Raw genomic sequence first — 13,599 nt, forward strand, 5'->3', positions numbered from 1 at the left:
ACTGAACTCTGCCCTGAGTCTAATGATCATTATAACAACGTGAAAGAAAATATTTAAAAAGAAGGAAAAAGGAAAAATTTGTTGACAAGCAAAATATGTTGGAATTTTTCCTGTGGTGTCATTAAAATTAATTAATGTTGATATGGCACACTGACGATCTAGAAAATAAAAACATGGCACTTCATTTAAAAAAGGTTGCAGACCCCTGCTATAGTTGTTGCACAAAGAATATTCTTTATAATTGGCATACGCATAATATACCTATTGGTTTAATTCCTGTCCTTCCATAAGGCAGAGAGAGAGAGAGAGAGAGGCGCTCTGACTTATGGTGCGTTACCCGTTCAAATCATATGTAAATAAAGGTAATGGGTCACACACACACCATGACTGCACTTTAGTTTATATTCTTGCATGATGGATCGAAAGACAAACGTTTCGGCCATCCAGCCTTCAACACCGATGAAGGCTGGATAGCCGAAACGTTTGTTTGGACGACTATGCATGCACCTCAAAGGCCCTTAAAACAAGGCTCCAGACTTCCCAAAACAAACTGGTCAGGTTAAAACTTGGCCTCACCCCCCTGCCCATTTTGACAGACTGGAATGGCTTAGGGTCGACGACAACAGAGTACAGCATCTTGCAATGGGTCTGGTCCACAAGATTCCACGAAGTCCACATCACCACAACACCATGAGGGAGTTCAACAAACCATGGGCAACCCAGATTCGGCACACACAAACAAGGGACTAAATTAATTTCGCTACTATGCCACCAAAATGTGGAACGCCCTACCAACAGTCATTAAGACATGCAAATCCCTTGACTCCTTCAGAACCGCTCTCAAAGGGCACCTATACGGACGGCTGCAATTCCAAACTGGCCCCCGTAAAATCACCGCCCACCCTTTTCCCCCTCACTGTATGTGTTTTTTGAGGGCCTATAGGGGAGGATGGGGGAAGATGAACCACTTTTTACTTAAGTTGTCCTGGAAGCAAGGCAAAATGAGATGGCAGTCAAATCTAATGATCTACACATATTTCAGGATGTCCTCTATCAATTGAAATGATGAGTAAGCAGCTATGACAAAGGGCCATGAAAATATGACCTTTAAAAAAAAAAAAAAAGTGGCTCAATTTGCCCCAGGTAAGGGGTAAGTTGATCCAAAATTTAACCACATGATATTTTAATGTAAAGAGCTTAAACTTGAACAGATAATGTATTCACGTATTGAAAATAATTTAATAACAGTTTTCCCTTTTGCAAATAGTCTTATTTATCTGTTTATTTATTATTTAAACAATATAAAGACAATTAAATAAAGTTTGTTATTCAGAACCTTATAATATTTGCAATATTGTTAATACAATATAGAAAATTTGCAAACATTTGCAAACATCCAAATTAAAGGTCATTCAGTATAATTTGAGTAGCTAATACTTAATACAAAAATATGAATGGTGATTCACATTAAGAAAATTGGCTCAATTTACCCCAAGGAATTGGTTCAACTTTCCCCATGGCCACTTTTTGACAAAACATGGCTAGCTTAATGCTCCAGGCTAATGTTTAGCTAAATGATTCACATGGGTTTTATACATTGGTATATCACCAACATGCATGATATATAAGTTTATACCTGGGTGCTTTTGCTTTAATATAAAAATGATTATTCCAGAAAAGTTTATTTTTTTACTTTGACCAGCAAAAAACACTTTTTTGTGTATAAATGTACTTTCCACTTTGTCCATGTGTCTCTCATCTTCACAGTCAGGTTGAAATGGTGGGTGTGTCCTGATTTTGAGGTCACATGACAACTCATGTGTGTAGTTTTAAAGATACAGGGGGTGGTTCAACTTACCCGACGGTTCATCTTCCCCCATCCTCCCTGTACTTTATACATGGTTTAATGTTTGTCCCAATGTTTGTTTTGTAAACGCCATTGAACATTGAAGGGACATTTTACGTCATCATGTGCCTCATTACGTCATATTGTCTCTTTATTGTTAACGGCGTTTAAAGGTATATTCAGTGATTTCACTCAAAAAACCTTAGGTTTCGTTTTTGGCTGGGACCTAAGCCTTTCGTCCAATCAGGATAGAGAGTCAAAAACGAAACCTAAGGTTTTTTGACCCCCAGGGGTTAACTGGGGACAGGGAGGAACTCCTTATATGGTCAGCACACTCTATAGTAGAGAGGATTATTACAACAAAACAAAAAAATAAGTGATATTTGAATTAAGTGAAATCACTGAATATACCTTTAATGTTTGTGTTGGCACCGTTTGTTTTACATCACCATTACATCACCTATAATCATCAACATGAGTTAGACTTTAATGTTAGCGCCCCTCACTTCACACGGGTGTGATTTCTCTTTTCCTTTTGATCAATCAATCAATCAATCAATCAACACCGTGATGGTGAAGTCAGCCCTTTATATAACGTCAAAGAAAAAAGAAATATGCTTTGTGCCAGAGAAAGGACTAGGAATGGTTGTTTAAAGGTATATTCAGTGATTTCCACTTAATTCAAATATCACTTATTTTTTTGTTTTGTTGTGACAATCCTCCCTACTATAGAGTGTGCTGTCCCCAGTTAACCCCTGGGGGTCAAAAAACCGTAGGTTTCGTTTTTGACTCTCTATCCTGATTGGACGAAAGGCTGGGTCCCACAGCCAAAAACGAAACCCCCAGGGGTTAACTGGGGACAGGGAGGAACTCCTTATATGGCCAGCACACTCTATAGTAGGGAGGATTATCACAACAAAACAAAAAAATAAGTGATATTTGAATTAAGTGAAATCACTGAATATACCTTTAATTCCTTTTCCATAAGACCTTGTGCCTATAAAAGAGACCATCGGTCTGTGTCTCAATCACAGCACGGCTGTCTGTTTCACTTCGCTTTGCCATTCTTCTCCCCTCCCCACTTCGCACGTCCCCCTCTCTCTCTCTCTCTCTCTCTCTCTCTCTCTCTCTCTCTCTCTCTCTCTCTCTCTGTCTCTCTCTCTTTCTCTCTCTCTCTGTCTCTCTCTCTCAGTATTAACGGATGGATGTAGTGTCTGATATCACACCGCTGAAGGCATGCGTTGCGCGCGGTACAGGACAGGGGGAGGAACGTGGACTATAGCTGCGCGCCAGCCAGGAGGATGTTGTGATGTTTCCGAAACTCTCACGTTGTAAAACCGTCTTGTTTAATTGTTGACGAGGGAGTAGCCTAGCCTACATAGACTTATTATGAGGGGGGGGGGGGTCTTCAGTATAGCCTAGCCTACATAGACTTATAATGAGGGGGGGTCTTCAGTAGCCTAGCCTATATAGACTTATAATGAGGGGGGGTTCTTCTTCTTCCATGATGTGGACGAATATTATTTAACTATTTTTGTTTTTGTTTTGGGTTGTCGGTGGTTGTTGTTGTTGTTGTTGTTGTTGTTGTTGTTGTCAGCGTGAAATAATCGTTCGGATTTTATTTTTTTATAATAATCATCGATCTCAACCGGCCGCCAACCTGAAGTTCATCGTCATCATCCTGGCCGCCGGGATGGTGGCCTTCATCGGAGCGGTTATCTGCATCATCGCCGCCGTGCACACCGCCGGCTCCTCCGGCAATAAGGCTGGCCCGGTGGTACCGGTGCCCCAGCAGCCAGAGGCCGACAACCAGTCGCTGTACACGGACTCCGCGGCGCACAACATCCCGGGCGTGAGCTCCAGTGGTCCGGCGGGGCCGGGGGGCGCACGGCCCGGACCGCTGGGCGCTCTCCACGGTTCTGAAACGCCCGGCTCCGCCGAAGCGCCGACCGGCTTCCTCCACGTCGGAGGAGGACTCAGCGGCGGCGGCGGCGCCGGCGGGGGGCTGGACGCGGCGGTCGCCGCCGGCGGCGGCGGGCAGGGGCTCACCGGACACGACCCGCGCGTCAGCCGGCTCATCTGCACGCCGATCCCCGCGGCGGGGGGCGACTGCGACCCGAGAAACTTATTCCAGCAGCAGCGGCAACAACAAGCGGACGAGCCTCCGTCGCGCGGCGCGTACGGAGGAGGAGGAGGCGAGCAGGACGCGGCGGCGGGGACGGGCAACGACCTCCGCACCGCCGCGGAGGAGCTCCGGCAGACCGTCTCTCAGCAGAAGGACCAGATACTGACCGACCAGCGGACCATCAGAGAGCTGACGGGCAAGCTGACCGAGTGCGAGAGAGCTGGGCTGGACGGTCACCGCGGCGGCTCGGAGAGACGGCCGGGGCCGGGGACCGCAGCGGGACTCCTCCGGGGACGGGGAGGAGGAGGAGGAGGCAGGGCGAGGAAAACGGTAACCGCGAGAGAGGAGGAGGAGGAGGAGGAGGACGGTGGTGGTGGTGGTGACGGGGTCATGGTGCGGGACAGTCCGGGCTCTGCTGCCGCCCAGCCCGAAGCCCTTCACCTGCTCACCGTCAGGGCTGTGGATGAGCTGGAGGTGGCCATCAGTCAGCTGAAAGACCGCATCGAGAAACTAGAGGTAACTCTCTCTCTCTCTCTCTCTCTCAATTTCAATTTAATTTTCAAAAGGCATGATAAATATGTTTTACATTGCCAAAGCGTACATACAACAAAACAAAAGTCAACAAACATCCCAACGATAATGAACAACAAGCAATACAGTAACAATGAAAATAAATTAACAAACGTAAACATAACAGCAACTTAATGACCCTGTTCAGACAGATATACCTGTCTCTTCTGTCCACTGGCTGTCCCTCAGCTGATGACAACTCCATACATATTTTGCTGCCAAAACTGTGCATTTGGACTCTCTCTCTCTCTCTCTCTCTCTCTCTCTCTCTCTCTCTCTCTCTCTCTCTCTCTCAGTTATACTAATTCACTCACTCAACTTCTAGCAAGGTCTTCAATATGCAGGATGTTGCCTAACTATACTGTATAGTGTTTTACAGCAATTGGTGAAATACTCCTACATAATTTGTATAAACTTGTTTTAGGCTTGAGATTGAGAGCTATAAAAATGACCGATCTATCCCTGTATTCTGGGACGAATGGCCACCTGCAACAATTGCCGATGTACGATTTTAAGTTCTATAAGCTCATGAGAGACTTGGTGCAGACTGAAAACAGTGTACAGTTGCAACTCAGGTCTGTTTTACAAGGGTTTATGTGGTTAATCAGTGTTGTAATATTTTTAAGTACTGGACCCTCAATTAAGGAAAGGTACTATGTTTACCCAGGGTAACTGGACTAAGGAAAGGAAAGGTACTATGTTTACCCAGGGTAACTGGACTAAGGAAAGGAAAGGTACTATGTTTACCCAGGGTAACTGGACTAAGGAAAGGAAAGGTACTATGTTTACCCAGGGTAACTGGACTAAGGAAAGGAAAGGTACTATGTTTACCCAGGGTAACTGGACTAAGGAAAGGAAAGGTACTATGTTTACCCAGGGTAACTGGACTAAGGAAAGGAAAGGTACTATTGTTTACCCAGGGTAACTGGACTAAGGAAAGGAAAGGTACTATGTTTACCCAGGGTAACTGGACTAAGGAAAGGAAAGGTACTATGTTTACCCAGGGTAACTGGACTAGTGTGTAATGACCTTTAAGGTCATTACACACTGGCGAATTAGCGACGCGATGCGAATAAGCGATCTGAAAATGCGAAATATTGCATGTTGCAGTTCGCCTGCGAATCTCTGCAAAATACGACACCAGAGCGAACAAATAAAAGCGAAAACGGTCGCATTTTCGCACATTCGCACATTCGCCACTGATGTGGAAGCTTGCATGGACTTCAATTGTTTTCTTTTAAATGCGAATTATTCGCACGAATATATCGCGTCGCTAATTCGCCAGTGTGTAATGACCTTAAGGAAAGGAAAGGTACTATGTTTACCCAGGGTAACTGGACTAAGGAAAGGAAAGGTACTATGTTTACCCAGGGTAACTGGACTAAGGAAAGGAAAGGTACTATGTTTACCCAGGGTAACTGGACTAAGGAAAGGAAAGGTACTATGTTTACCCAGGGTAACTGGACTAAGGAAAGGAAAGGTACTATTGTTTACCCAGGGTAACTGGACTAAGGAAAGGAAAGGTACTATGTTTACCCAGGGTAACTGGACTAAGGAAAGGAAAGGTACCATGTTTACCCAGGGTAACTGGACTAAGGAAAGGAAAGGTACTATGTTTACCCAGGGTAACTGGACTAAGGAAAGGAAAGGTACTATGTTTACCCAGGGTAACTGGACTAAGGAAAGGAAAGGTACTATGTTTACCCAGGGTAACTGGACTAAGGAAAGGAAAGGTACTATGTTTACCCAGGGTAACTGGACTAAGGAAAGGAAAGGTACTATGTTTACCCAGGGTAACTGGACTAAGGAAAGGAAAGGTACTATGTTTACCCAGGGTAACTGGACTAAGGAAAGGAAAGGTACTTCAGCGTTGGTGATTTTAACGTGCCGGTCCCGGGGATACGAACTAGCGACCTTATAGTACGGCGGCGGCGGTCGACGGGCCCGGGAGAACAATAACGCGACACGAGACAGTATCACGCTAAAAGGTTCACAAGATTTATTATACACAACAGGACAGTAACTGTATCCTAATGACGTAACTAACAACACTTTTGAGACATAACAAACGCTTAACTGCAGCAAGCTGACCTTGCTGTCTGAGACGAGATGTCACCAGTAGCTAGTAATATGCTACAGTTCATTCAGTACACACTACATTATCAAGTACACTGTGCTCTCACGTACAAGTACACAGCCACGGGCAATCAGATCATAACATAACAGAAGGGTAGTCCTTTAGTTTCTACTCACGTACAGTATGTCTGGGAAACGGTTTACCAGCGAAAGGCTTCTCGATTTTGAATGAGAACAGGATAATTCATCACAGCCTCGGGTGCAGTATACAGGCTAATGGGCCAGACTTGTTTTCATGACGATCAATAGTGGTTATTATTCATAATGGTTGTGTAATAAGGCTGTGTAGTATAGTGTGTGACTGTTTTGCCCAATCTTTTATCTACAATTATCTCTTAACCTTCCCACAGAGGGAAACACGATCTGAGCCATAGAGGAATTGATTGATTGATTGAAATATTTATTAACAGTTTGTAGAATGTACAGTACATTTCAAGCACAAACTCAATACAAAGACTGTTAACTGTGAGTGGACGACCCAATTAAGCATTACACTTGTTTACAACAGGGTCCACATTGTTCAATTCATCAAAACATTTAGAGACATACAAATAGACACTTCTATGTAGCTAAAGAACAGAACAGGAATTCATCATATAGGAAGCAAAAAGGGAAAAGATACATATACAGTGAGGGGAAATGGGGTGGGGGGGGGGGAAGGGAGGGAAGGACTGACTGACTGGCTGGCTGACTGACTGACTGACTGGCTGACTGACTGACTGACTGACTGACTGACTGACTGACTGACTGACTGAGAGAGCGAGAGAGCACGCAAAAGAGAGAGAGAGAGACGGGAGCACTAGCCCATTTTGCGTATAGGGACCCCTTTTGGTGTTAGCATTATGTTACGCTTTAGCTATTGAAAAATAGCAGATCTACAAGCTTGTAGCGCGCCACCGAGTGCCGCGATACGAGCTTGTAGGTCTGCTATTTTTGAAAAATCGAAGAACGACTGACATAGAAACATGGCTTTTTTCAGAAAACTGTCAGGATGTATAGAAGAACATTTTTAGAATCTGATCTCAGGTCAGAATGGAAAACTGTCAGGATGTAGAAGAAATTTTTTTAGAATCTGATCTCAGGTCAGAATGGAAAACTGTCAGGATGTAGAAGAATCTTTTTTTGAATCTGATCTCAGGTCAGAATGGAAAACTGTCAGGATGTAGAATATTTTTTTTTTAGAATCTGATCTCAGGTCAGAATGGACTATAGGACTACAGGAGTATTATCAGAGTAACATGAAATGCTCTGTCTGATCTGGCCTGCAGGAGACGATGATGTACAACCTCATTTTTACAGCTAGAGAAACGGCATGAATAATGCATGATATGATAGGCCTATATTCGTTAAGAGGAACAGTCCCTACTGTACCTCTGTCGGATATAACGGCCTGGTAGAATGTGGGGCATGTCGGTATATTTGGGCATTTTCCACTATGGCAGGGGTCTTCAACAGGGGGGTCCCAGGACCCCTGCAGGGTCCTCAGAGTAACTACAAGGGGCCTGCCCAAATCTTGTGTGTGATGTGATGAGGTTGGGAACATTAGCCGGAAATAGAAGATCTGTTTTTGGACAGTTGGTGTGTAGAGGGGAAAAGAGAAGACCGACTACAGAGCCAACAGTCTATAACCCATTCTGACCTGAGATCAGATTCATACAAGGTTTCCGCCGGACACACACTGTGTCTGATTAACCCATTCTGACCTGAGATCAGATTCTAAAAATGTCAGTCGCTCTTCGATTTTTCAAAAATAGCAGACCTACAAGCTCGTATCGCGCCACTCGGTGGCGCGATATGAGCTTGTAGATCTGCTATTTTTCAATAGCTAAAGCATGACATGATGCTGACACCAAAATGGGTGCCCGGTCAGAATGGGTTAAAGGTTAATTCTACAACAGGTCGTTAAGAGGAAGCAATCCGATTGGTTGAAACGGTTTCTAGCCGTTGATCAAACCAGCACCGTTCACCACCTAATCAAAACAAATAATTCAGCCGCTCTGTTTTCCCAGAGCGCTAGCAAACTCGGTGGCTAGGCTAGCTAGTTTATTGGGACATTTGTGGTCGTAGTGACTCCATCTGTCATTAAAGAAATATATCTTTTCAGCGATTTTCTTAGTTTTAAGGGTAACTGTTGTAGAATTGCAATATTACACTCGAGGGTGTTGTTTAACATGATTATTGCCACGACAGTGATGCGGTAGGGGAACGAGACGAAGTCGAGTTCCGCAAGCATCACCTCTCGTGTAATATTGCTTTATTAACTACTGTCTGAACATGTTAATTAGCGCCAATCAAACATATTTACCCATTCAGGACGGGAACTCCTTTTGGTGTTTTAAGCATTATGTTCTTAAAAAAACAAAAAAACAATTATCGTGAAAATGTGGCGCAAATCTTTATATTCTTTCAGAGCGAGAGTTTTTAACTCAGATCTTTGCTTCTAGTCAGAGAATATTAATAAAATCATCACCAATGTGTTTGTAAGGGTGTCACTGTCTGCTAACATATCCCACATTGTTTTCTATTCAACCACCCTAGGGGACTTTTTGACAGCTGCTGAAAGTTGGGGTACCAATACCATCAACATCCAATTAAAACTGTCATTATACTTCATTATAGCATGTGATGTGTCAAACTAGGTGGTTTTCATGATGGTTTTGCACGAAAAACACTCCTTGGGCTAAATTTGAAAACTGATTTAGGACTAGAAGACATTTTGTAGAATCTCAGGTCCTAAATCGGTTAATAGAAATGACAACGTTCTACAATTATTAGACCTGCCAAAACAACCACGTAAACGTTTTAAGTTAGAAAGCTGAGCACATTGTAATGAAAAACACTTGCATTTATTTTCATGTAACCATGGCTAAAAAAATGCAGATCTACAAGCTGACGTGACGTGTTAAGAGCTCGTAGATCTGCTACATGTATTTCTTACTTGCCAAAACAAAGGGGGTTTTTTTTACCCTAAAAAGAAAAGCTATTGAAAGAAGAAAACCGTAAAATGACAACATGAACATACATAAAAACATGAAGAGAATCAACCATTTTAATTTAAAGGGACACTTCACCCTTTTTGCAAAAAAGTATATGTTAATGACGTTTAGAAGCTTTAGAACACTTTCCTGGAGATCTTTATGTGTGTAATATGTGGTTTTAGATATTTTAGATTGTAGCAGTGAGCCTGTTGTCTCTGATGTCATGGACACTGGGCTCACTTCCTTCCTGGACTACATGTTGTCTCAGTAAGACAGCTCTCCCCCTATCCACAAGGAGGAGCAGTGCACCAAAGAATTATGGGAATTGTAGTCCAGGAAGGTAGTGAGACCAGTGTCCATGACATCAGAGACAACAGGCTCACTGCTACAATCTAAAATAACTAAAACCACATATTACACACATAAATACCCCCAGGAAAGTGATCTAATGCTTCTAAACGTCATTAACATATATTTTTCTGCAAAAAGGGTGAAGTGTCCCTTTAAGCATAATTGTGGAAAGGCCCTTCAACAAAAGCAAGCACTAATATATGAGATTAACTCACAAAGGCCGAAAAAAAGTGCCGAGTGGGCAATACATGAAATGCAACAACACACTAAGAACAAAACTGTTTGCCCAGTGATATGAATAGGAACGTTCCCCGCCCGCCCCCTTCAATCTCTCCGTGTCCGTCCACACGTAGAGCTAACAGCAGCAGGCCGAGGCCTTCAAATCGGTCAATGACAACCATGTCATTTCTTTGAATTCATAATTGTGGAGCTTCTCTCCTTCCAAGGCTACTGCATGACTCCGTTATATGAGGCTGTTCTCATTCAACTGTTCATAATCAGGCTACCTATGAAATGTAAAACGGCACTATGATTAATTTTGTATAATCATAAGCAGGAGGCAGTGACCACATGACCTATAATATACTGTATGCTTTATAGGCTGGCAGGGCAGGGTGTTTTTTTCCTCAATATTGATTTCACTGTTCTGGACTCAATTTATCGTGCTATCGCAACACAAGAAAGTAAAACAAATGAGATGCAGGGAAAACCTGTTGGCCCAGACAGAGAGAAAGATGCAGAGAGGTATAGACAGTGAATGTGACAGTGATAACTCGATAAGTGTATGATTAGAGTGAGCCATTAACCCATTCTGAACGGGAACCCATTTTGGTGTTCGCATCATGTCGTGCTTTAGCCATTGAAAAACAGCAGATCTACAAGCTCGTAGCGCGCCACCGAGTGGCGTGCTACGAGCTTGTATAGGTCTGCTATTTTTGAAAAAATCGAAGAACGACTGACATTTTTTAGAATCTGATCTCAGGTCAGAATGGGTTAAACAGAGAAATACTTTTCTAAAAGGCCTGGTATTCACTAGCACATGAAGGACAGGATAGTGCCGGTAATAGGGTTGTGGTTATCGCTTGCTGTGTGCCCTATAGCTTGTCAAATACAATATGGAACTCATCTCAGTTTCATCCTATTAGTCTAAAAGTAGCAATACGTGGACAACCTCCTGTGGCAGCTGAGGATATAGGATTATAGGCCACATATGACTGGCGTAAATTGGGAAATGAGCCAAATTGAGTATAGCAAACTTTACGAAAACCTAGTATAATGGGAGCGTTTTAACGGCAGGAGAACAATGGCGAGCGACACTTTTGAATTGCATTGGCTATCGCCCAAAAGCTAAATTATTTTCATCTTTTCCTCCGCTCAATTTTCGTCGCCGGGTCCCATTGACAGTTAATGCACTCCCGGAAAATTCGTCTGGCTGTCGCCCTATACTGTTAAAACGTACTGTAAGTGATGGGAAGTAGAATCACATGATGAGTACTGGAAACACTGCATTTCTGTCATGAACTGTCATGATGTATTATGGCGTACCTTTATTTTGTAGTATCTATAGTATCTCTTGGTTCCCTCTGTTGTTATCGTTTCCTGTGTTGTCTCACCTCCCTGTGATTGCTATAGTTCTCTCCATCTGTGTCCTGTTAAAGTCTCCCAGCCTATCCCTATGCTGATTGTCAGCTGTGTTCACCTGTGTGTATGGAATACCTGTGTCTACTTAATTAAACCCTCAGCTCCATGGCTGCTTTTGTCCCCTGATGAGTATAGATGTTATGGCGTTCTGCAGTGTTTTCTGCATTTGGCCTGTTCGGCACTAGACTATATAGTTCCTCTGCATTTGGCCTGTCCTGTTCTGTACTAGACTAGCTCTGTTCCATAGCCTTCCTGCTTCGATTCTGCAAATGTCTGCCCTGCAGTGAGGCTATGCGACTTACCGGTTTAAATCTCAAATCGAAATCAGACCAGCCTCTCCTCTTTAGTGGAAATCTCACAAACGTTTGACCTACTCACCAATACAAAGGCGGGTTGTGTCATTAGAAAGCCTACTTTCCTGAGCCCCCCACCACACGTATAAACGGTACTTTTTGGCCAGAAAGGGATTTTTTTCCCACCGGAGGAAAAATATTCTCTATGAGGCAGTTCTCTGGGCAATATCAGTAGAGGGCGCAGCGGAGTAACTATTTGTTTTCTTTTTTCGGTGGAAACAAAATCCCCTTTTGGCCAAAAAGTACAGTTTATACGTGTGGCGGGGGGGGGGCTCAGAGTGCGTTCACTAAGGAAAGTATAGGCTTTCTAATGACACAACCCGAGGAGAGGCTGGTCTGATTTCGATTTGAGATTTAAACCGGTAAGTCGCATAGCCTTACTTGCAGGGCAGAAATTCGCAGAATCGAAGCAGGAAGGCTATGGGACAGAGCTAGTACTAGACTAGACTAGTTCTATGTACTAGACTATGTAGTCGCACTGCGAAAAGTTCACTCACAGACAAATATTTGATGCTAACATTCTTTGGAGTAAACTGTACTCTTCCCAAATTCCTACCATCCCCTTATCTATTCCTTTTAGCGGAGAGCACACAGCTAGTAGGCCTACTGTGTGTACAGTAAGTCACACAGCTACAGTAGTAGGCCTACTGTGTAAGGCACTCTCAGTCAGTCGGTTTGTCAGTCCGAACATTTCAAGCACAAAGTGAGAGCTAGAGCTGGTCACTGTTTTTTTTCTTCTTTTTCCACATCTTTTGCTTGTTCTATTTCTCATACAGTAAGGCAGAGATTAAAATACGGTGCATTTTGCATCCCAATTGCAGTTTATAGTTAACCCATTTTGGGGGCGCGGAAACCCCTTTTGGTGTTTTAAGCATCGTCATACTTTAGCTATTTAAAAATAGCAGATCTACAAGCTCATAGCGCGGCACCGAGTGCCGCGCTACGAGCTTGTAGGTCTGCTATTTTTGAGAAATCATGGAAATGTGGCACAAATCTTTGAATATATATTCCTTCAGAGGGAACATTTCAACTCAAATCTTTGCTTATGGGAGGTCCCTGGAACAGCATATTTTCAGATATGGGGGTTGGCAGCCAATCTTTGGGGGTCCTTGACATGACAATGACATAGAAACATAGACTTTTCAGAAAACTGGCAGGATTTAGAAATCTTTTGTTTCTATATGGGTTAAGGGACGCAATAAAACAACGCCCTCTGCATCCACGGGATGCACTACTGTACTACTGTACAGTTTTTTCTATTCTAGTTTATTTTGCTATAGCTTTAGTTATAATAATCATTTCTTCTTCTGTTTTCTACATGAATATAACTATATTAAAACCATATCAAATGGAACAGTACACCACACGGCTCCCGATGTGGGTCATAATAGTATTCTCTATACCCCAGTGTGATTGTTATGTATTTCTGTTATATAACACAATATGCTACAGGATGCACAGCATCACACGCAGCTTTTAACAATCTGGCAGCACTCGGATTCCTCTCCATTTTGTCCCCTGTGGCTGTAGCTGTTTCTACAAGCAGAGCAACAGCAATTTGTTGCTGTGATTAAAGAGTGCTCTCTCCTGGCACACCAT

General features: G+C 43.2%; 1 protein-coding gene across 1 annotated transcript in view; it reads left to right on the forward strand.

Annotated features, from left to right (window-relative positions):
• Positions 1-3,539: 3,539 nt before the first annotated feature.
• LOC310868745 (neuronal pentraxin receptor-like) overlaps positions 3,540-13,599 on the forward strand; it is a gene marked incomplete at both ends in the record, with an annotated part of 20,120 nt that continues 10,060 nt past the window's right edge. The window contains 2 exons of the mRNA XM_083779205.1: positions 3,540-4,487; positions 11,749-11,776. Coding sequence (XP_083635331.1) covers positions 3,540-4,487; positions 11,749-11,776 — 976 coding nt within the window. The remainder of the gene's footprint in view (positions 4,488-11,748; positions 11,777-13,599) is intronic.

This window comes from Protomyctophum parallelum, assembly GCF_964188405.1.
Source record: "Protomyctophum parallelum genome assembly, chromosome: 13".
NCBI classification, from domain to species: domain Eukaryota; kingdom Metazoa; phylum Chordata; class Actinopteri; order Myctophiformes; family Myctophidae; genus Protomyctophum; species Protomyctophum parallelum.